This window comes from Antrostomus carolinensis, unplaced genomic scaffold, assembly GCF_000700745.2.
Source record: "Antrostomus carolinensis isolate BGI_N321 unplaced genomic scaffold, ASM70074v2 scaffold13877, whole genome shotgun sequence".
NCBI lineage: Eukaryota > Metazoa > Chordata > Aves > Caprimulgiformes > Caprimulgidae > Antrostomus > Antrostomus carolinensis.
The window spans coordinates 100,392-125,420 of record NW_010325424.1 but is presented as its reverse complement, the minus strand read 5'-3'; the positions used below and the strand labels follow the sequence as shown (position 1 = coordinate 125,420).

The 25,029-nt window shown below is 38.8% G+C and overlaps 1 protein-coding gene across 1 annotated transcript in view; it reads right to left on the bottom strand.

Moving 5' to 3' along the window:
• Nucleotides 1-874: 874 nt before the first annotated feature.
• Nucleotides 875-25,029, bottom strand: part of AFF2 (ALF transcription elongation factor 2) — a gene marked incomplete at its 5' end in the record, with an annotated part of 117,373 nt that continues 93,218 nt past the window's right edge. The window contains 11 exons of the mRNA XM_029085770.1: nucleotides 875-928; nucleotides 1,426-1,473; nucleotides 4,293-4,386; nucleotides 4,747-4,818; nucleotides 8,192-8,328; nucleotides 11,546-11,609; nucleotides 12,172-12,311; nucleotides 14,246-14,480; nucleotides 21,068-21,192; nucleotides 23,287-24,306; nucleotides 24,836-24,998. Coding sequence (XP_028941603.1) covers nucleotides 875-928; nucleotides 1,426-1,473; nucleotides 4,293-4,386; nucleotides 4,747-4,818; nucleotides 8,192-8,328; nucleotides 11,546-11,609; nucleotides 12,172-12,311; nucleotides 14,246-14,480; nucleotides 21,068-21,192; nucleotides 23,287-24,306; nucleotides 24,836-24,998 — 2,152 coding nt within the window. The remainder of the gene's footprint in view (nucleotides 929-1,425; nucleotides 1,474-4,292; nucleotides 4,387-4,746; nucleotides 4,819-8,191; nucleotides 8,329-11,545; nucleotides 11,610-12,171; nucleotides 12,312-14,245; nucleotides 14,481-21,067; nucleotides 21,193-23,286; nucleotides 24,307-24,835; nucleotides 24,999-25,029) is intronic.

Sequence of the window (25,029 nt, the reverse complement as noted above, 5' to 3'; positions counted from 1 at the left end):
TAATAATAATAATAATAATAATAATAGATGATTAACAATATTAATTTTCACCTAGAATTCAGCCTACTCAAATAAAGAAGGAAAGAAAGGTAAAGTCCTTCTCCTTTTTTTTACCTGTATCTGTATGCGCAGTCAGGAGAAAGGAGCAGGAGAAATGTGTGTCAGGTGGCAATAGACATTGCAGGATAAAGGCAAGGTTGCAGCAATGCACCTTCATTTAAAAGCAGATCATAATTTCATTACCCTGACTTCATATCTGAGGTGAGGGTGTTTTAACGTTAGTGTAAAGCCACTGATAATTGGTTGACTAAGTGCCTTCACATTTTCACCACTATTACGCCTTCAGTTTTATTAAACAGCACTTACCATATATCAATGAAATATTCATTGGTCTTTCACTACTGAACGAATCATTGAAAAATCATTGCAATGAAGGTTAACTTTACTTTGGCTTCCTGAAATGACATGGTACTTGCTAGCTAATTAACAGCTATTTTTATGGCCTTCATTTGGCTTGAGAAGCAAACTGTCAAAGAATTCAGCACAGATCCACCACGGCTGATTTTAGACTTAAGGGGACTTTGCAGAAAGATGAAGGTGTTTTTTAGCTCTTCATTCCCACCCACACTGGATGGCTCACATGGGTACCTGGTTTAGCTCACTGTGATCCCCTCACCCCCATAAGCCCAAGGCAGCTGTAAAATCAATTCTGTAGCCTAAACGAACATTTTTCTACCTGCTACATATTTGAAACATACCTGTAGCTCCCAAACCACTGAGTCATGGCCTGTCCTTGGCCTTCAGAGGCACCAAAACATTTCCCCCCCACCTTGGAACCACTTGCTCCCAGACAGAATTACTCAGCAGAAAATACTCACTTTCCATTGCCGCCCCAAGGTGAGGGGGCCTGTGAGGCTTTTGAAGAGTTCTGTAAGTACAAAACCAAAATGTAAATAAAGGTGATGCGAGTACATGAACAATGATGACACAAGGCTTAACACTCCCTGTTTTTGTTGCAAGAGCTACAGTGCACGTAGCAGAACAGTTTTGCAGATCAGTCCCATAATTAAATGGCTGAAGGATGATTGTAGGTTCCAACTAGTAGCTTGAAAGTCACTTGATGAAAGAGGGAATGCAGTAAAGTTCCAGGAAAAGCAGATGTAGTTCACAAAGAAGTAGTTTAATCACCACTGAAACTTTTTCTAGAAAGTTCTTCAGAGTGTAAATTACTTCTTTAGGGGGACCTGCAATCTTTTAGTTAGAAATAAAAAGAATTTGGGTTGATGCCTTAATGACAATCCCTTCCAAGTTGCTAGCGAAGGTGGCTTGGGATTCAGATAATAGTAGAAATAAAACTTCTAGGAAGGATCTGCTTGAACGCCCTTGCTTTTATGTATTTTATTTGCACAAATTGACTTTCCTTACCTGCTTACTCATTCTGCCTTTCACATCTGTGCAGCACCTTGTACAATGCTGAACAAAAAGATTGACCAGCAACAATAAAGTCCAGATTTTTCCAGTCTTGCTCAGACTGGGTGGTACCTTAATTAGTTCCCATAAAAAGTGGTAGTATCAGGGCTGAAGCTATTCATGTGTGTCTTCTGAAAACAATCAGTCTGAGCTCCCTTGCAAAGAAGTCAGCATGCACAGTGAAAAGTCAATCAAATTTTACAAGTTCTCTGCAAAGTATTACCATCATTATTACCAGATTCATCTGGTTACTGTAATCGCTATTTTGAATGAGAGGCACTGAGATTCAGCGGAGCACAGAGCAGCCCAGGACGTGGCCCAGGTCACGCAGCTGACTCTGGGAGCAAAATTGCTCCCTTGACTTCTAAAACACAGCTAAACTTGCCAAACAGTATTGACCAAAGCAGAAAACACTGCCCAAACCATGATACTGGCCTTGCCTCTATGTTCCTATGCAGCATGCCACTGTGTTTCATTAAAGATGTGAGCGTGAAATGGAGTGTTTTGCAGTACAAAGCATATGTAATGTTGATTTTTGCCACTCACTCACATGTAAGAAGTAGGGAGATCCTAAACTCCCCTGGAAAGTCTTCAAGGATTAAGAAGTAGCTTTGATGTTAGTTTGTATTTTCAGGATTGTTTCTGACAGTATCTAGAGATAACTACTAGATTTGTCAAGACTAAGACTAGATCTCGATTGGAGGTGGTTATTTGGCAATGAACATATTCAAAATATTTTGCCAATGACTATTGACATTTTCAAAACCATAAAAATGTTTCTCAAACTTTTACGTGAAATGCATCAAAGGATGACACTTTTGTTAATCTTAAAAAGCTTGATTTCAATTTCAAAAATTCATAATTTTAGTTATACTTTACTCCAAGTCACCTCTCAATTTCAAAACTACTTTTATGATTAGTTATTTTCTGTTTTGAAATGTCAAAAATATAAATTTGAGACTTTTAATTGGAAATTAATCAGAACCAGTTCTGTCCACAAATGGCTTCAATTTGGACAAAGTGGCATTTGTGAGGAGAAATATGAAAAACAATTCTGCCAAAAAACTCCTTTCCAGCTCTGCTGTAAACAGTGGGCTGTTTTTCACGGTTCAAATTGTGCAAAATTTTGAATAACAATGCTATTCAAATAGTTAATCTATTTCATTTGTATTACAGATTCTTGCTAGTGAACACAGAGAACATTGTGCAGCAATACAAAGCCAATATGTAGCTAATAGCTCCCATTCTTTTCTTTTCTCCTCCTATGCCTTTACTACAAAAAGATCCTGAACATATAATCTGTATACACTCAAACACTGCTTCTAGCCATGGAGTTACAATGCCCATAGCACACACAGAGTAACATTAGCTGAAATACTCAGCTTCAAATGGATTCCTAAACCCAGTGTTCCCAATTTGTCTATTTTATTACGTTTTTCAAGGGTTTTTTTTCTCTTATTTTAATTTACATTAAAAGACATTTTCTCTGTGCGGATGCAGTAAAATGGTCTTATGCTGGGAGTAGTAATATGTTCCTCATTGTACCTATTTGCACAGCTAGAGAAAGTAAAGTGGCTTTAAGGGAAGAGAGAATCTCCTCCGCTCCCCCCCCCCTTTTTTTTTTTTAAGAAATCATTACTTTCTGCAGAAAAAGTTTATCAAATGATTTGTCTAATAACCTTTTTTAAAGAGACAATCTACATTCTTCCTGGATAAAATCTGAAGTGGGTAGAATACATTTCATGAAAATGCTGAGGCTATAAATGTCTCTAGTTCAAATTTAATTTGTTGTGCAAATCCCTGACTGAAAACTCCATGAGTACAACACAGGCACTCCTAATGACCTCAAGAGAGCTTCAATTTCAGCAGAAGATGAGTAGTAACATTACTGAAGTAGTAACATTACATCAGGGAAGTCAGGACTAAGGGACAGTTGCTAGCATGATAGTACTGGACTTTTACAGCAGAAGGACCATTTTATCACCATTTACACAAAAATATTAAAACTGCAGTGTTAAAAGTTTACTAGTTTGCAGTACCACTATGTCAAAGCCTGGAACAAATTCACAGAGGCTGAAAAAAACAACAAAAAAGACTGATGGGCTGACAAACCACTATAATTACATAATTATAGAACAATATGTAGTAATCAAGTAAAAGAATTAATGTATGCTTCAAACAGCATTACCCAGTAAAATATAAATATCAAACCCATGTCAGAACTCAAGAAAGATTCTGTTTCTCTCTTAATTTAGGAATGGTGAGGACTTGTCATTCTTACACAGCATTTGACAAAGTAAAGGAAAACATAACTGAGTCATAACAATCAGCTGATCTCCACTCAATTCAAGGTAAAGGCAAACTTTCAAGATGTAGATAAGGCAATGTGAAGTTCCACAGAAACAAAAGGAGAAACCTCTGAGTCTGCAATAAGCTTCAGCAAATCTCACTGAATTTAAAATCTAAATTTAACTAACTAAAGCCTAAATAATTGCTTTATTATGGTTCATTGGGGGTCAGTTCATAATCACTTGCACATTGAAATCTTGAAAGAATCAGTTTCCTTTACAGAAACTTGCATAAACATTACATGGTGTTGAGAATAATGTTATTTTAGTAGAATTACTGAGCATGGTCCTTTGAATCAAGTGACTAATCCCCAAATCACTTCTGTCCCCACTCCCTGGCAGCCATCCTGCCTGCATTTCCCAGGGGAGATGTTAAATGTGGGACTTTTAAGTCATGCAGTTATACTTGTGAGAGCTCTCAGTGCTGGTATGAATTTCATTTCATATCAATAAATTAAACAGAATAAAGATTACCTTAAAATATTCCATCAGAGATCTGGAGTACTTCATAGCATGGTCCTTCTTTAGTTTAAACATTCTCAAGTAGAGAAGTGATAAGCATCGGTAGCTGTGGTAATTAGGAAAGGATTATGTTAATTCCATTGCCTAATGAAACCTATAAAGTGTAAAAAAAAAAAAAAAAGCTGACCTATATTTTGCAGTTTCTGTTCTAAGGTTAGATTTTGAAACATAAGCAAGTGGAGAAAGAAAAAAAAGTGGTCAAAAGCATTAAACTCCCATCTTGATAAGAGTATAAATTAGAAGAATAAATGTTTAGTCAGCTGCTGAAGAAATCCATTAGTTATCCTTTAATAGTTTAATGGAAAACAAGAATAATGATCTTCTGTAAGCTGCTTAAGTAATTCAGTACTTTTAAAGTCCTCCTTAAGATTTCAGCTGCTTCTCTCATCATCGCAATGGGACTTACCATAAAACTGCTAATTTCTTGTCCCCTTCCGTGGCAGAAGAGCCTGTGAAATTCTTGAGTCTCATTGCATACCTTGTCAGAAAGATAAGGAGAGAAGAAATTAAGAGTTAAGATGTTTCCAGGAATACTAGTGACACTCTGAAAAAATAACAGCCACACATAGATACTCTTTTCCGACTGCAATAGTTCATGGTCACATTGTTCTGTAACAATGAGATCAATGTAAAATCCAACAGAAAGCACCACTTAAAATCTAGAAGGCTAAAGTAAATCACCAACCCATTTTCCGGGGCAACGAGGTGAACTATTCTTGGGCATATTAATGATATTATATCCAGTCATCTAGGCTGAGTCCTGCAAACATTTGAGATGAGTGTTGGACAGAAGCATAAGATCTTGGCCCTATATATATTGAAGAGTAAAGTAATATATAATAAAGTTTTATATATAATACTTTGGACTTGAATAATAACTTCAAAATCCTTCTCATAAATGCTTCTTCAAAAGTTTTACCATATTTTATACAGAAAACAGTTTTAAATATAGGAAAGGTCATGTTCACAGCTAAATTTTTAGGTCCATTAATTTCTGAGTCTTGTGTACTTGGTTTTCCCTCTCTATTTAATTGCTGCTATCCAGCATTTGGATGATCAAAGACTGAGTATTCCTACCTCCTCTCTTTTTTTTTTTTTTTAAAAAATATATTTTATTTTAACTGAGCACACTCCATTCCATGCATTTAGTCTCTTGAAAATCAATTCATCGCATAAAATCATTGTTCTGAGCCCTAATGCAATTTCACAGGTACTTGTGTTAGAATAAGTAATAGGGTTCAGTGTTGCATAAGAAAGTTTTAAGGTATCCAGGCAGTCTTGATGAGTTCTCATTTACAAGGAGGTAATGGAGTGCAGGCAGGCAGTGCTGCTCTCACTCTGCCTTCCTCCCACCACCCCCATCATCAGCCCCCAGCTTGCAGCTGGAGCACACCACCTGATGTGCTTCCTCCATGTCCTATCTCACCTGCTCTTTGGTATTGTTGTTCCAGTCATACTGAATGAATCTGATCAAACACAAAGACGTACGTCTCTTTGGGATTTTCAGTGTTACGTTAGGGATTTTAGCATTACCATTAACTTAGAACACCTTTGACAGTCAGATCTGATATTCCCAATCTCTTTGATGTTCCACTTGCTTTCACAAATAGGCGTCTGATGCAAATGCTGAGGGCAGACACAGCTAATGCAAAAGAGGAAAATGGTGCCTCTGGTGAAGGGAGGAGTAAAAGTGAGAAAAATCTCCTTCTATTTCTTATCTCACAGTAAAAATCTGTTAACTTAAGAAGCCACATTGAGAAAGTGTGTGTGCACGGCCGCATATACTTGGTTTGTAAATTCAGCCCACAAGAATTGTGCATTTGTCCATGGACTTTACTGAACCTGTACCAGCCTGCTGCTCACCTGGGCAATCACTTTTTTTCCATGTCTGACCCCTGACAGCAATTAAATGGGCAAATCAGTCTCTCTCTGGCTGCATACAAGATAGATAAAAGAGTTGGTAAATTAAGCTCTACCTTTGATGGTAAGTGGTGGAGTTAATCTCATCTGACTTTAGCTATTTGGAAATTAGAAATCTACTATAAAAAAGTCCTCCAGATTCTTCCCTAGCCAAAAGCAGTTCAAAAAGCAATCCAAAAGCAGTTCAGGTGCTGCTTCCATGGCAAGGTCTACTTATCATGAAGCCCGTAGCAGGACTGTGCTGATACAGGAGCTGCTGGGAAAAGCAAGGCAGCGGGACTACATATGCTGATGGATGCCAATGGCTCCAAGATGCAGCCGTACACTCAGCCAACTCCACCCAGCACCAGCACTGCAGGGTGGAGGGGAGCTGCAGGTCTCCTCCACTTGTGAGCTACTCCTAGAGCTGCAGTTCTCCAAGTTAAGTGGTACATGTGCTGTGGCTCTTGAATGAATGAAGAATTTTTCATCTATCTGCTTCTGAACAGACAGACTGCTGGACTGAGGAACAACATTTTCAACTGGGCCATGTGGTTTCCTTAAAAAATATAAATAAATGCAGGTTCCTATGAAGAAGCACTCACTTTAAAGAATATTTCTTTAAATAGAATTTATGCTGCCATACGACTGTAGCTGTGTAGTTCAGGACACAAAGTACTGAACTGTCCGCTGTCAGAGTGCAGGAGCTTCAGCACAGTAGAGCAGAGGTAGGTGGCTCCTTCTCTTAAGCCCTCTGCTCTCAAGGGTTTAACTCAGATTGTAAGTGTTGAGTGAACATCATTTTTTGTTGAGTAATCTGTTTAGATTTTCTCCTTCTCTTTATGAAGTGTGGAAGGTAAAAACATTTTTAAATATTTAACAGGCACATTATTTACCTGAGAATAAGAGCTTCTTAAAATTTGATACATTTTATTATGTAAATACCTACTTATTCGAAATGTAAAACATACATTAATTTTGGCAGTCCCTAATAGCTCATCTGGCATGTTAAAATCCTGTATGTTAAAAAACCACCTTTGTCATATTAAAAACCAAACATTTAAGGCCTGATTTGCCTCCTTTCCTTTCTCTTGTGAAAACTTCCAGTAGTTACACTGACAGTAATGGTGGTACTCCCGGGATACACTGGGGAAAGCAAAGGTGTATCACAGTGAAGAGGAAAAATCCTGTTGTTCTACTTACAGGTAAATTTAATCCTGCTTGATTTCACTTTGATAATTTGTGCAACTAAAGCAAACAAGCTCTTAGTTACTCAGGATACCATTATTTTTACGGAGCCAAGACTATGAAACAGTAGTAGATTTTAAAATAATAATTCAGGCATTTCATTAGTAAGTAAAAGCATTCTCATCCATATGCTGATCTACAAGTCTACAAAACTATATTAAAACTACTTCAGCTGGTTCACATTCCTTTAGCATTAAAAAATATACTTTTTCAATACAATGCATGTGGAAAGCTTCCTCTCTGGCTATGATATTATGTGACACATTTCAGCTTTTTTTTTTTTTTTTTTTAGCAGCCAGGTTATAAGCCTCTAAAAACAGGATTTGTAATAGAAATCCTGATAGACTCACTTTAATATTTTGAATTATAAAACTACACCTTTTAAAAGACAAGTGTCATTGCCAAACAGTGAAATTACTATACTTTACTTCCACCCACTACATTTCAATTTTAATTTTATGAATATTGCAAATTATAACACTGACATTATAACCTCTAAAGGGGATAATTTATAAAAGCAGTGTCCATCAATTATAAATTTTCCATGACATTAATAAAATGGCAAGAACTAATTATGATGACTTCTGAGATGAAGATGCCTTGGACAAATCATTAATACGTTGAAATGGTATTTTTTAAAACATAGCAGGTTCTAATTATGACTGAAATGAGATTATGAAAATGATCACAGAAAGGACATTAACCTGATGAGTTCCACAGTCTCTGAGTACATGGTGTATGGAGATTTAGCTTCTAATGGATCTCGCTCCATAGCATTCCCACACTCGATGAAGGAGAGGGCAGCATCAGCATAATTCACTGCTTTGCCGAACTTCTCCAGCTGAAATGGGAATGACACCATCAAGAAAATCCTTCAGCTTTAATTTCCAGGTAGACAGATCATAATACAAAGCAACACTAGCATTAGGATGAAAGCAACACTGGTAGTTAAGAATGAATTCATACAGCAATTAAGGCAGGATCTATGTTTTTACCAAACCTTTTCAGGCAGTATATGGCCAGTTATTCCACAGAGGAAAGTCAGTGTGTGTCCATGGGCATGCATGGATTTACACAGAAACACTAAGCATGTTTGAACAAATCAGTACTGCTCCTCCATATATGAACTAAGTTTGAATGTCACTGTTCAAGGGTTAAGTAATAACTCCATGACATTTGTCAGATGTCACATTCTGTGTTAACTGTTGACCAAAAAAACCTCTCATCACTTATGTGATGACTGAAGGAGCACAAAAAAAAATAAAAGGAGAAAATATAGCACTGCTAAATATTTCATTTTACTAGGATTTTATTGCAAAAGGTTTTAGCCCTCCTAATGGTTGTGATTAAACTGACTTAGACATACTGATTTCTTTTTTTATGTGTAATGAATATTATATATGACATTTTTATAGTAAGTATTTTATAATAGTATTTAACATTCTCAATTTTTGATAGCTGGATATAAGAATTCTACTAATGTGGCATTTGATATTAAGAGATCCAATACACTTTAAATAAAGTAAAAATTTCTTTGTATGTCTCTATCAAAATATTTTTGATGCATCTGCATATGTTTTTCATTCACAAAATGAAAATCTATCCTAGCAATATATTGAGCGGAACATTTAGTATTGGTCCAAGATCCATATTTGCCTTTGTGGCTACATCTAAGCAATCCTTATAATGCATTCCCTCCGCATACCTTTAATTTCAAGTTCTGCTCTTGTGCATTGATTATGTACAAAGCCTCCGTATAATTGATAGGTATTACTTGAATGATCACAAAAGGGGAAACGTTCCTAAATATTTTCTCTCTATTCCAACAGCCACTTAGCATATTCTTTAAATTTCTTGCTTCAAGTCTTCCAAATACAACTTTTTTGTGGTATTTAAAAAAAAAAAGGAATCTGGCTGCAAGCAGATTTAGTACAGACACACAGTTTGAGCCAGAAATGAGATCTGATCCTGCTCTTTGCTCCACGCTAACTCTAGTGGAGTAGGTGGAAAGACTCCAGCTCATCAAAGCTCAGCCAAGAACAGAGCAAGGTCTCCAAGATCTCTTCCATATGGTACAGTCAGTTGCCACTGCAGCAGCCCACCTAAATTAGTTGATTCCTTACTGCCATCCCAGGCAAGGATAGGTTTTGGTGGGGTTGCTTCCATAAGATGCAAAATGCCTTGCCCTTCACCAGAAATCTATCTTCCATACAAGCTCAGCAACAGCATTGCCACAAATCTCATTAACATTTGCTAACACATTCTGAGGTCACATGCATTATCTTTCTAGCCACTGCAACACGTCTTTCAATGCTGTGTGTGCTTTGTCATGTCAGCACCAAGTAACCAGAAGCAATTGTTTCCATAGGACAAATACGGGATTGCACAGCAAATGTGTTACATGGAGATAATTTGTGTGCAGCTGTATTGGGTGGAAAAAAAAAAGTTGAGACCTAAATAGCGGAAAGAAAAAGCAGATACTTTGTTCATGGGTATTTATGTCTGCCAACAAGTTGTATCGTAGTGGATGGCCTCACATTCCCATAAGAGCACTCCGGGTGTCAAACTGCATGTGACAGGCAAGGCCTGCCTGCAGGCAGCAGCATGATGTGTGGTGCCTGCTCCTCTTAGTTCTGCTTGAGAAACAGCCCTGATTCCGCAAGGCATAGTCAAAGGTAAGAGGATGGGAGATAGGTCAACACTTTCTGAGTGAATCAGGCTGTGGAGGGAAGTGGATTGACATAGCACGTTGAGATCATCAGGAGCCTGAGCCTGTAAATATTTGTTAGTGTGGAGAAAGCATCCCTGCACCAGAACAACGTGTATTTTCTTTAAAGGTCAATCAGCTGTGGGAGGTGTTGTCAGCCTGCTTCTGCCAGCCTTTCCTGCGTGCAGATGTCAGGGCTCTGGCTGAACATGCCCTGCTGAGTCGGGCTGCAAGAACCAGCACAAGCCACCTCCTGTATCTGGGCAGGTCGGGAGGCATGACTGCTAACTTACTGACTGCCAAAAACCTGAACCTACCTCTCACAGAAAACACACTTAGTAACACTGTGCCCCAAGTCAAAAGGGAGCCTGGAGAGCTGAAGCAGGCAGCTTGACATGTTAACTCTCCTTCAGCTCACCGACAGCAGAGGTGTCTCTGATGTGGAATGATATAATATGCATAGAGAAAATCCACAAATAATAAAATAACAGGTTATTTTTCAGTTGTCATTTGAGGGACAAAGTGAATGGCCAGACTCTATTTTAGACGTCTTAGTTTAAATAGAGGAATCAAGTTGCACTAAGCCTGCCTAAATAAGCTGCTGTTCTGCACCCTATGTAGCATACAGGAACAAAGTCCCTACCTACAAAGCAAATGGCTATTAGAGGAATTCTAGTGCTAGCAATAGCTTGGATTGAACAAAAATAATCTGTCAGATTAAGCACTTCTATCAAAATCAAAACACTTTGCAAAATTAGGTCAATCTTAATGGAATCTCATCTGGGGTAAAATGAGAGAAAAAGCTTTCCCAGCATTGAACTACTTCATTGCAAGATTTTTTGGGAAGAAGCATGTTCAGTCTTTATTTACCAACTTAAAAGCAAGCAATAAAAATGAATGTTCTATTTAAAAAATCAATTGTTGCAAATTTTAAACAATTAGATGGGAAATATCAAATGGTTTCACCACATGATAATGGGGTGGAGGGCGATTTGCCTTTCTTAACTTTGTTTGGGAATATTTCATCACTTTTGTTTTAGGCTCAAAATGAATAGGAACACAAATTTCAAATACACATCATCTTTCATTAAATTATCTTACATCCTTCATAAACAGCGTGACTGTTGTTCTTCCTCATTTTTTTTGGAAATGAATTGTTAAAGGCTAGGAATGGTGCTCAGGGTCCTACATGTTGTGGACAGTGTGTATAAGGAATACAATCTGAAGCATATTTTAATCAATCGCAGAGTTCCTCTTGGTTTCTGAGGCTTTAGATGACATTCAGAATGTACATTTTTGTAACACCGAGCTCCATAGTGGAAAAAAACAAAAAAAGCCTGTGATAACTTACCAATGCATCTGCTTTATGTTTCAGCTTCTTAGCCTCTTGCATGTAATAATCCGCATTGTGAAGCCTAAAGAGACAAAAATCAATTATTTCAAGTCTTTGTTTTCATACAGTTGGACAAACACTGTTTGAGAAAGTTGCTGACTGCTTCCAAGAACAATTTCAACATATATACCCACTTATCTTTTTAAATCTTAACCTGATATTAATCTGAAGCTGCTATATGTAAAGATATGATGGGTGATCAGAATGTAAAATAACTAGCTGTAGAAACTGGCCACCCAGAGGACCCATTAATGTGTGCTGAACAGAGGAAAAGGAAAAATATTTTAAACTAATTAAGTATAAGAAGTTTCCGTTAGAGGAGCTAAAATAAAAAAAAATGAAGAAGAATTACCATGAACCGACATTCATGATCTGAAAACATTTATCAACAGAGTCTTCATTAATCAGTGACAACAGTTCATTTATAAAGATTAAAACTGTGTGTGCCTTTGTGCAGCACTATCCACACAGGTGCCCAATGCTAGTGTTATCATCAAAGATATTCTCTTTCACTGGGAGCTCTGCTTGCATGAAAATCCCAGCTACGTAGCACGCAGCTAGCACAGAAATCCAATAATACTTACACATCATCAAATGTTATTTTGGGTCTTCTGGGCTCAGAATTCCCATTGGAAAGTGTTGGCATTGCAGACCAGATGTCTGTTTCTAGATGGCTGGTGTCAAGAAGAGGGTTGGCTATTGGTGTATTGTGAGATTCTTCCTCCTAGAAAAAAAAGGACTGTTACTAACTCTTCATAGTTCAAAAAAGCACCTTCCAACAATGGAAGTGCTCACATTCACCCCCTCAAAAAAAACCCCAAACAAACAAAAGGTTAAGGCTCAAAGTAGCACTCGCATATACTCAACTACATCCAGGTTCTCTCACAAAACCACTTTCCATCCTTTCTAACATAAGCCTATTAGATTAATTAGACAGTACAACTGTACCTCTGACCGCTCACCTGAACTCACAGTTGAAGTCAGCCTGGATACCACAGTGTTACTGACTAGAGACACTGGTCAAAGCAGGGGTGGGGAAATCTAATGCAGAAGGGCTGGATGTAAACTCAACTTCATTCAAGGTATATCACATAGTGTAACTTTTTTTTCTGTATTATTGTTAGCTAACTGTAAGGTGTCTGAAAAGTCTGCTAAGATTTCAGCAACTAACAGTATCCTTCCCCTTGCTACACAGAACAGAGAGAAGAATGGAAAGCAGAAATCAGGAGTTGTGACTTTGCATTGATTAAAACCAGAAGCAGAACAGAAGCATTTAAGTCAGGCAATTGTAACTTGCAAGCTAGGTCCACAACCAGATAAACTAAACTACAGATGAACCAATGAACTAGGAAAAGAAGTCTAACATATTTTAGAAGACAAGTATTTCATGTAGCAGGATAACAGATAAGCCAAGGATAAACCTGACTAGAGGTGCTGGGAGTGAGAGGAAGTGGCCCTGCTGTTTACATAGCATTGTTTATTTGCTGACATATGCAGTTCATTTTGGCATTGATTTCAGTTGAAGGCATGTGTATTACTCTCGCAGCTTGCAGTGACACAATGATATCAGAAAGCAACAGGGATGAATGAATAAGGTGAAGCGATTTGTCACCTACGATCCAATGCGACTTGTGAATTTTACTATTACAGTGCAGGGTAACAACCTCTCACAAAGCGGCGAACTGTGAAAAATGGGGCTATGCATGTCCTTTTCTGTGGCAGAATTGTCTTCTTGTCTTTTAATTCTGACAATGATACTAAGATACAGTTTGATACTCAATGATATGTTTGAAACTCTAGAGGGAGAATATTCTCTAAAATGGGTCAAAAACCTGAAGTCTCTTTGTTTAGCCTAGAAGAAGATTACAGACTCATGGGAAATTTTACTTTTTTTTAGTGAATTTGCTATGCAGTTTCTAGTTTTTGCTCTTTTTTCATGTATTTTCAGGAAAAAAAACAACCCTCTGAATCTTCTGAAAGAACTGTCTATGTGAAAACTTTTGGTGGGGAGATGGCCCTAACAGAATTATGGGGTTTTTTGGGGAAAAAAACCCAACAAAACAAACCTATTTACACAGTATCCAAAAACTTATATATGTAATTCATGGAGATCAGGTGTAAATAAACTTTACTGCTGGAAGCTGGGGGCCTGCAAACATGAGAGAAAATACTTCCATGTTGAGTGTGCTATGGACAGGTAGCTTTTTGTTAGATTTTTATTGTCTGTTTAGTTTAGGCTGCAAGATTCAGTAAAACTACAGTGTTTAATTCTGGCTGAGTATTTGGGGTAATTATTCAGCTGATGGGTACCAAAACTCTTGAAGTTTTATTTTTAAAATGTGCATGTTGTAGAGTTAAGGCACTAATTGCAGCTAGTTGGTGGCTGCAAAGGCTCTCCTCTGAGGCTCAGGTACTGGGTGTTTCAGGGAGTGATACACAACGCCAAGTAGATGCCTAAAGCTGACCTAAAAATGGAATTTGTAACAGTTGCTTATGCCCAGCTCTGCAAACATCTACTCCTCGCTGCTCAAGTCACGGTACATAAACATTTAATAATAGATACTGGGGGAAAAAGAAAAAAAAAAAATCAAACAGAACATAGCTAAGTTAATTTTATTTTATCTCGTTCACTTCCTACAACTGAGTTCAGTTACTTACACAGATTCCTTTGGGGTTAGAAGAGGATTTATTTTCATTCTTTCTGTGTTTAGAAACAGAAGAGGAAGAGCTGCTGGTCTGAGAGGTGTTTGTGATGGTGGTCTCTTGGCTGAAGGAGCTGTTGTCACTGCTGTGCCGCCGGTGCACAGGCTCGTCCAAGAGGGGAGATAGTGGAGGAGGGAACAGCTTCTCATCTCTTTTCTTTGCCACCTTCTTCACTGAGTTACTGTTGCTCCTGGGACACAGATAAGAACCAGTTGCATTTCAAGAACCTTGGTTAATCCTCCATAGCACAAAGCTCTAGATTTTATTTACTGAGAAGCCAGCTCTACCCTCAATATGTCCTGCAGTCCCCATGTCCTAGGAGTCAAGTCAAAAGGGGACAGGCAGTGAAAACAGAAGAGCGACGTCTTCCTTTTCAATGGCTGCGGAAACCTCCTGCTTTGGAGGACAACTTCCAGTGCATTAGTACAAACTGCACCCAATTTAAATGCTAATTTGAGTCAGTCTTCATTTGAGAGGTCATAGATGCTCTGACTGAGCAAAGTGCTGGGAAGTTTTATGCGTGGGACTAGTTCCTTTGACATAAAGTATGACTGTTTGTGTGTTTAACATTAAGCCTCTTTTTAAGAGGTGGATTAGGGCCCACATAAGCAACCTTTGCAAAAAAACTTTATAGCACATGGCATGTGAATAAAAACAAAAAAAAAATATAACAACTACAAAATGATAACCATAACAATAACAAGATAATAATTATTTGACCTCTAGAATAAAACCAATGTTCAACACTATATTAAAATGATACATTGCAGCTGGCAAAAGTCCTTGAGCAAATACTGGTTGATGAATTGAACACGATTCAGAAAATGAATGTGGTTTTGACATGAAAGCTCAAGTAATATGATAATCTATTGTCTGTTTTATGTACAGAAATTGTTAGCTGGCTGGAAATGGCAGCTATGATACACAGTAAAAACAAAAAAGCCTGCTACACCTTTCTCCCTTCAAATCCATCAAAAAAAGAAAAAAACAAAACCCAACACCTCACTAACTGTTTAACATGTTAATCTACTCAGAGATTTTTATTTCAGATACTGTCCTAGCTCAGTCAATTACGAGAATCTGAATTTTAATCTTTTGTTAGACATCTAATATTGCACTACACAATCATTTACTTTTCATTATTATTGACTACAATTTCAATAACAAATCAAGTCAACAAGAATTTATGTTTTGTTCTCAGACACTTTCAGTCAGTGTCAGGAATTATAGATCTACTTTGCTTTAAAGTAACCAGAGAAAGAGAAGGCAACTCAAGTTCCCTTATTCCTCGTTCTGGAGCTCTTCCTTCCAGTCCAGCCTGTTTTGCAGTTTCACCAGCAGTATCAATATCTACACCTGCTTTGGTCATTTCCCTACTTTGGACCTTTGGTGATAAAAAAATATTTTAGCCTATCTGTGAAATCACAGAGTGAAATCAAAGTCCCCATGTTTCAGATTTATAGCTCTTGTACTCAAAACTACTTAATTTGACTGAAGCAGAGTTAAAAATATCTTATTTGAAACTCTCTGATATTAAAGATCTTCAGACTGAAGAAATAAAATGAGCACAGAATTCATGTTGCCTTACAGTATGACTGGTATGGATGCTGTCCTGCTGAGAAAACACATGAGCCTGAAGAAGATCAAAGGGAAGCAACCAGGTTGGAAGAGACTGGCAGTTCTTCAAGAAGACTGATTTTATGCACATGTGGTCCTGCAACATGTCCTCCAAAAAGTTCTCACTCAAAGCTCCATCTGTTAGCTTTCTTACCCAAAAAGGGCATTTTGGAACTCAGACAAGTTACCAGAGTCATAGCAAAATAATACTGTGAACTTCTTCCAGAAGAAAGTTTTCCAAAGGAGGGTAAGCACTGCCCCAAGAAAGCATACATGTGTAACTGGATGTAGAGGCAAAGCAGACACAGTTAATGAAACACCCAGGAGCAGAATCCAAACCCTCTGCCTCCCAAACAAGCGTCCTACACAGGGAACTCTGAGCATGCATATATGGGTGGGAGCACAGACTGAAGTGGTTCTCCACACCCCTGTGCACAGAGGTGCATGGAGCTCTTCTTTCTCCCTAGTACAGCTTTGCAAAGGGAAGAGCAATCAAGTCTGGTAGATCCATCTCAAAAGTGTCTGAAGAAAAACTGAATGTGAGCCATTGGCATCCCCATTAGGATCTGACTCTGCACCACTACAGAGGTTCCTCAGCACATCCGTGGCTATTTCCAGGGCTAATGCAGAACTCCCTCGCTTGCACAGTCTACCACTGCATGGGGAAATTTAAGGAACATATAAAGCAGTTGAAGCAACATTCCTCAGCTGCTACATGGAGGTGGAGGGATTAAGAGTAGTACAAGAAAAAAATTAAGAAGGGTCCAGATACCATTGTTAAAACCTCACTACTTAAAACCACCAGCTCACTTCATCTTTGCACTCAAATATAAGATGGGGCAAACCAAGATACAGGTGCAGCTACTCAGCTCTGGCACACAAGTCATTCCATGGGTGGGAAGACTTAAGTACAAAGGAAAATGCAGCTGAGGGTTTTTTTTTTTTTTTCTACATAACTCCAATTAAAAAACAAACAAAATCAAACCAACAGCAACACTACTTCATGATTATAATTCTGTCTAGTTTTTTTTTTTCTTTTTTTCCCCTATTGCCCACTTAATCCTATGAGTTTTCAAAGGAATTAAGATGGTAATTTATTTAGCAGTTACCTCCCTCAGATTTAGGCCAAAGCATTTATGTTAACAATAACCTCCATGAAAGAGGTTGTTACCAGCAGTTAACCAGATTGTCACTTTGCTTTGGGCTCTTAATGGTCTAAGAAACTGGTCTTTGATTGTAGTAATCACTAATTTTGAATTAATTTATTGTAATAATTGCTGAGACTCAATGGTTTAATTTGCTGACATGATTGTTAGTTAAACTATATTTAAAATCTAGGAAGAAACACAATAAAAGTGCAAGGAAAAAATACAAGCAGAATGGATGGTCTTGTGGCTGCAGGGTTTCATCTTTATGTCTGAAAAGGCCAATTATCAAGGAACGAGAAGGTTTTTTTCAGCCTGGTTTCTTTTAGGGCAGAAAGCAAGCAAGCAGGCAACAAGAGGACAATGTGTGAAGGAGAGAGAATTTCCATCTACTCTCACATTTCAAGCTGCCTTTCTTTGCCCTTTCTTTATCCACTCCTCATGGTATGCAGTGGTATCTCTGGCCTATTAGTGAGACAAAACCTCTGTCTATACCAATCACTTGTCTTTCCTTTGCCTCTACTCTTCCCAACCACAAAGAAATGCTGAACATTGACGGTGTATCTGATTTTCTGTAGGGGGTTAGCAGGGAAAGGTCACTCCTGCATTAGCTCAGACCATATGGCAGCAACTGAATGAAGCTGAAGTCATTGTCATAGATGTAGTAGGCTGCCTCTGCCGTGAAGGAACCCAAATGAACGCTGTTGTGACTACCCAAGGGATTGGCTAAAATATGTTGCCGGGTACAGGTGCATCTTTAATTAAAGGTCAAACAAAAGGGAAAAGGAAATCTTGAAAAACAGGCTGAAATGCTTGCCTCAAACAGACTCCTAGCATGCCTGTTAGACAGCAGGCATGTTTCACTGGTATGAGCCTAGCTTGAGATTCAGACTCACAGTTTTGGTGAATAGTGCTCTGTCTAGACTGGGTCTATCAATCAGGTGTTCAGACAGAAATGGTATTCAGCAGCACATACAATTAATGCTTAAATTAAAATGACTCTTGCAAGCAAGTAAATACGTAAATAATCCTCTGCTGCAAAGTGGGCAGCTGATCTGACAAAAATCCAGCCTCCCAGCAGTGTTTCAAGGTATTACTATGAATTGGACAAAATACAGTATCTTCTATTCCCTCATTTGCTGTGAATTATCAGAAATAAGGAAAATACAGTGGCAATAGTTTGAATAATTATATTTTAAGTGTCATGTCAGATTTAGGAAAAGACATCAATGCCAGAGTGTGTGAAGGAAGGAACAAACAAGAGAGATAACTAATCGCTTATGCAATGACTACATAATACAAACAGGATCTTTGGTTGTGCGAATGGCTTTTAAGTTCACAAATGACCATTTAAAATTCTTACACTCAAATGGTATATGCAGTCACAGAAACTTGTGTAAATTAGGCATATAATTGACCGTATTAGACATGTAACTTTTAAAAATTAATTGTGCATCTTTGCTTGCTTTATTGAGCCCATATATTTAGAGAAAAATTATGAGAGATATGTATTCAAATGCCTAAACCATAGACAGCCAGCCAGCAGGAACTGCAAAAGCACAGGTGTGGCCTATCTTTCACTGATTCCTCCAGACTCTTGAACACCTCCAAATTTTGGCCCAGTAATCATAGTCTTTCTGTTAAAACACTCTTGTATCTATAAAAAAGACCCATGAAAGTCACTGAAGTCTGCCTTGGTGAACTTGGCTTGTTGGCACGACGATCAAGTTCTAACAGGAGAGACCTAAGGTTCCTCCTGAGTGAGAATATCCCCCATGGGACATAACACCTTCTTCATGGATGAACATCATCATCACATCTGTAGTTGAATCACCCTCATTTCTTAGAGTCCTTACATAAAGACTTAGGAGTTCTGAAAGAAAACATAGAACCTCTGGGAATAAAGGAGCAAATGGCAAAGCCTATCTATCAACCTTTTACCAGTGAAGTGTTATTTTCCCTCACGCCCTTGAACAGTGTACTTTCAGCTTCCTCTTTCTTTTGTCTCCCCTTAAAACTCTACTTAACCCCCTGGAGAACAGAACCACTTCTAACTGCTTAAAAACAATCTAGGGTTCTCCAGAAATTTGCCATCATGCAGTTCAGCCAGCTCCCTAATCTTTTGGGAAATACATTAATCTATATTCAGTTGCATGTCTCTGGGAATTGAAGATCTGAATTATCAAAAAATATTGCATTTGTTTCAAGTGAACTCGGAAGACACTAATAACAAATGCAGTGTAATCCAGGTCTCAATCACTGCAGTGGAAAAAGAAGTCAGAAAATTTTTTCGAAACCTGAAGCAGATGAGAGGAAAAGCTAGCATACAGAAATAACTATTGATGGACACAAGTATATTTTAACAGAGAATACCAAAGGCTTGAAAGCTCCGAGGAATCAAATTAATGACCTGGAAAACAAGCTCAAATTAAGAAACATAAGGTTGGGGGTGGATCCTTAGGGTTTGCTAGCGACAAGAATAGAAAGATTTTTTTAATGGATTGCAGAGGTGTTGAGGATGGCTAATCCTTGTTTCCCTCTGCAATATATCTCTGCTCATTGTGTTTCTAGCAACGACAATCAAGCAACACCCACCATGATGTTTATCAAATGCGCAACATGTTACAGATCACACTAACTTTCAACTCATCTACCTTTTCCAGACTCCAGCTCTTATTTTCTCAGTGGCAGAATGAGGAGTTAGTTCAAGGACTGAAGTTACTCCATAATTACACCAGTATATAAAAAAAATGATGCTCAACCTTCTTTATGGATTTTAAAATTTGTGTGCTATTTCATAAATGATTTTTGAACTTTATCTAAATTTAAATACTACTACAATCAAATTGATTTCAGAAGCACATTGTGGGTTTGATTCCTTGCTTCTCCTAACGCGAAGCAGAAAGAAGTGTCTCATCTCAATCGTAAAAGCACAAAATTGATGACAGAAGGGAATTGGACTCTTTGGTTATTTATAGAATGTTAATCTTGTGATTATACTAATCAGAATCATTATTTACGTGGTGCCTGTTTGCTCAAGCATTACAGCCATCTCTCAAAGACACTGTGAAAGGCACAAACTATTTGATTATATGTCTGCTGAAATACAAAGCACTTACGTCTGAAACATTTAGGATGGTCACCCCTTGCGTTGCTGTATATACAGTTAAAGAGTAAGAGCTGCTCAAGTGAACAGCAAAGTCACTATTTCATTCAATAAAACAGAGAACTATCTCTTATGAAAATGATTTCAGAAAAGAAATTCCAGGCAATCAAATAAAGTCCACTTCTAGGAGGACTGTCTGGCCATGGAGGTTAAGGATGGTGGGGACAAGAAAGAATCACAGAATTACAGAATATTAGGGAATGGAAGGGACCTCAAAAGATCATCTAGTCCAATCCCCCTGCTGGAGCAGGACGCCTAAACGAAATTACACAGGAAGGCGTCCAGGCGGGTCTTGAATGTCTCCAGATAAGGAGACTCCACAACCTCCCTAGGCAGCCTTTTCCAGGGCTCTGTCACCCTCACCGTAAAGAAGTTTTTTCTCAAGTTGAAGCAGAACCTCCTGTGTTCCAGCTCACACCCATTGCTCCTTGTCCTGCCATTGGGCATCACTGAGAAGAGCCTGGCTCCATCCTCATGACATTCCCCCTTAACATATTTATAAACATTAATTAGGTCACCCCTCAGTCTCCTCCAAGCTAAAGAGACCCAGCTCCCTCAGCCTTTCCTCATAAGGGAGATGCTCAAGAACTTTGAAAGGATGCAGTATGGGGGTAGAATAAGTACACCAGGATTGTGATGGCACTCTGAATTCCTGTAGTCCATCAGAAGGATGGATGAATCTCATCCAAAACTATGTGGATCCTCTTCCTGATGGATGGGAATAGCAATGCTGGACCACTGATGCTTATGAGCTGTAAAACCCATCTGGCTCTACAGCAAAGACATTTGTAGAACAGTACTGTGAAATCCCTCATGAATTTTATGGGGGGAAAAAAAAAAAGAACTTACTCTTTAGTGCTGGTTAATCTGTGATTCGGTATCGGAGAGATACAAGGTGGGAGCAAGCATGAAGCTGAAGGGTCCTCCAGGCGCTGCTTCTTGCTTTCAACAAAGGTATCCAGGCTTTCTGTCTGCTTTAACAAAAAAAGTAGAGCTTGAAAGATCCAGCATCTATGCACAATTTCACTTGCCATTAAGAGAAGCTCAGGAATCTCAGTGTATTTCCTTTACAGTAGCAGAAGTTAAAACACTGGTCTAATAGAGGAGAAAGTCACCTGAAATCAGGGCTAACTGTGCTCTGAACACATGACATGAAATTATATAACAAGTGACATAGCCAGATAATTAGGAAGCAAAACGCCTTATGTGCTATAGTTATCTTCTGTAGTGCACTGGAATTTAATTAATAATTCAGATGGAATGAGTTGATAGCACCAAATTTTACTCAAGTAAATAGCTTTTACTCATTCGCTTAATGGAAGTTGATGGGAAAACTTTCCTGAGTAAGTATTCCTCACAGGACTAAAAGACTACAGGACTGAGCAGGGGTAGTCATTAACAGTGATAGCTGGTTTAAAATTTGCTTTGAAAGATTCCCTGATGCATGACTTTTGTGCCTGAACTAGGATGATAGAGGCAAAGCTGATTACTGCTCTGTCACTGGAACCTTCATATCAGCCTTCAAGCCCACTAGTAGATGGCTAACGTAAATCTTTTAATAGCATGATTTAGAAACGCAAATCAGGCTCTCCCTACCCTGTTTTAACTGTTGATATACCCTCAAGTCATCCTAATTGGTTTGTTTCCCCTTGGGTAGCAGTGAACAATCACACAGCAACTGAACAGGGTGTTTCAGAGGATAGCTTATGTTTGTACAGTCCCAGAGCAAGATTCCTCATTTTGTTACTTTCTGAGTCAAGGTCCCAGCTAATGAAATTATAAGGTTCCAACTTTCATATAACCCCCCCGGGAGCCCTCAGTTTCTTTGCTAATACTCTTGTTTTAGCCAAGATTCCTTCTTGACCATACTGACGCTCCACCGATTTACCTAGCAAGACTTTTATTGTATAATTAATATACACCCTGGTGTACTTATACATACACATAAGCATGGACATTTATACATCCCTTTCCTCTTTCTTCTTTTCTCCTTCTTACATCTCTGCCTTTAGTATACAGCTAGAAAATGAATTGAATAAAAACCTGCTGAGTTTACTCATGTGACTATTTCCACTTAATTCAACAGGGAAGGAGCCAGTGCAGTGACTCATGTAGGCAGGGGTGCAGACCCTGTGTCTGCCTGGCATTGTCTTTGTCTTGTATTAACTCTCTCATGCCACTGGACTGCTTAAACTCAGGATTTCAAGAAGTCGACTAGAGCAGACAGCTGAAGTCACATTCACAACCATGTATAAAATTCGGGGTACAAAAAAATACACTATGATGACTTCTCACAGACAGACCAGAGCACAATAATTTCAGCTGGAAAAACTGACTACAAAAATTCATTTATGATATAAAACTTCAGTTTCTTTTCTGAAAATACATTTAGTTTGAAGTACACTGTTATATCCCACAAGGTAGGATACCCTTGGGCATAAATAGCATAAAACACATGATAAAACATAATGCCTTAAGTCAAAATATATTTGCTTTTTCAGGTAGCTAGATAAAGTAGCTAGTTAAGCAAATTATATTTCTACAAATGACATTTGTTTATACAATAAAACAATATAAAGACTAAATTCACCAGGAGCATACGCGAGCACCGTTCCATTGATTTTGATGAAGCTATGCCTGTTTAAGCCAGTGGTGAAAACGCATTAATTCTGCAGACAATAAAACCCTGCCTTCCAAATAGAAGTCCCATTTTCTGAGTATGGCTAAACCTTTAGTAATATGAACTCGTAATTGGGAATCTTTCTGCAGATTACAGGACACTGGAAATTAATGGGTAAGTGAGCAAATACAGTGAAAAAGCTTGTAAGATAAATCTCAAAAAAAATACATTGTTCATTGATTCTGTCAGCTGGACTTTGTTTTTTTACTAGTTTCTGATGCTAATTTGTAATGCACTTGTAAATGTATATCCTGTGTAGCCTTAGTGTTATGATGCCTCCTTACAGCCCTGCTGCAGGTGTTGTGAGTGAGGAGTCACTGACTGTGGTCCTGACCTCAAGGATGCACAGAAATTAAGTGTTTGCCTCCAAACGATGAAAATGACTTACCTTGTGTTTCCTTTTAGATTTTGTGGGTGGTTTTTCAGCTGCTGGGGTAGGGGACTCTCGAGATGGTCGCCTGTGTTTCACATTTGCCTCTCTTGGTTCACTTTTCACAGACGTGGTCTCAAAAGGCTCTTGTCCAGGTATCCTAGAGAGTAAACTAAGGTCTATTTTCACCCACAGAGATTTGAGTTCTTCATATTCTCTCAGTGGGGACAGAAGTTCGTTTTGTACAATTGGGATAGGAGAAAAGAGCTGCTCCTCCAAGTCATTGCTGGTCTGGTCAATGGATGTGTTGCTGCCATTGCTAGTTAAACTACTTACGCTGAGGATGTTACTGCCAGAGTCCTTCACTTTGACACCATTGCCAGACCCAGGGCAAGCTGGCAATACCTTAGCCTGCAAGCTCTCCTCCTGGTCTGTATTCGAGTCAGAAGTAGATGAATCTGTTTCAATGAATTCCCGGGACTTTGGGACAATTTTGCTGGGGCCTCTGTACTTTTTCTTCTCTGAAGTGAGACCTGTGCTAGTTCGTGGTTCTTTCCTTGGAGCGGTCTTCCCAACTGCTGCTTTAGTTCGAACCTTTGGCTGCTCAGGGGGTTCCTGTGTGTCTTTTTCTTTGGGAGTGTTGCTGGTATTATTTGGTTTGGGCCAGTTATACTCTTCTACACTGGAAGTCCTTTCTACCTTTTTGGGTTGCTTTTTCCCAGTAGTCCTTTGTGAAGTTGGCTCATTATGAGCTGGTGACTTCTGCTTGGAGCTTTTTGCCTCTGGGGTTTTCTGGGCAACCCGTGGTTTGGCTTTCTCTCGGATGGGACTAAGGATTGCCCGGTCTTTGGAATCGGTCGGGGGCAGGCTGCTGTTGAGTTTCCCTTTGTTTGGCCCTTCGGGCTGCTGGTTGCTCTGGGCCTGGGAGCTGGTCTCGCTGTGAGGCTCATTTTGATTGTTGATGATGGTCTTGTTGTGGGGGTTCACTTTATTTAGCCATTTATCCAACTGCCATTTGTTTGTTGAGGGAGGTTCAGGCTGCAGTTTGAAGAACGATAAGGAACAAATCTCAGACAGAAGCAATGCTTTTCCCTTTAAATGAGAACATTTTTAATGTACCCTTTTATTTCAGTCAACTAGTGATGACTGCTAGTTTTATGGGAGTATTTATGGAGTATTTATGGTTAATTAGGCTTCCTTATCTGGTTTACAATGTGGCCCTGGAGAAATTTAATACAACTAAAAAGTTTAGCTGGTCCCTGAAGACATAGTTTTGTTATGTTGCCTTTCCTTAGTCCCAGATGAATACTATGTCAATAAAATCTTCTCTAGCTACTGGCAAAAAACTAAATATTTCTTTAAAGCAATTCAAATGTAGGCCAGAAGGATTCTTCCAAAAGCTAGAATGAGTATGTGGGTCATACACATAAAACTGCAAAGACAGAAAAAAGTCGTCAGCATCAAACAGCACAGAACTCCAACATTTTCCCAAAGAGCAGGATTTCACTCCCTTTCACACATTCCCCTCTGAGCCCCGACTGGGGAGGAGCTGAGAGTGTGGCTTTACCTCTGGCGTGGCACTGCGCGACTCCTCGTTGCACTCGCTGTCACTGGAGCTGCTCTCGCTGTCAGAGTCTGATTCAGAGCTGCTCTCGGACTCGCTGGAGCTCCCAGAACCACCGCTGGAATGGGCCAAGCTGGCTGCATGTGCCGCTGGCGCTGGCAGGCTGCTGTGAGGAAAAATCCTCTCATGTCAAAATG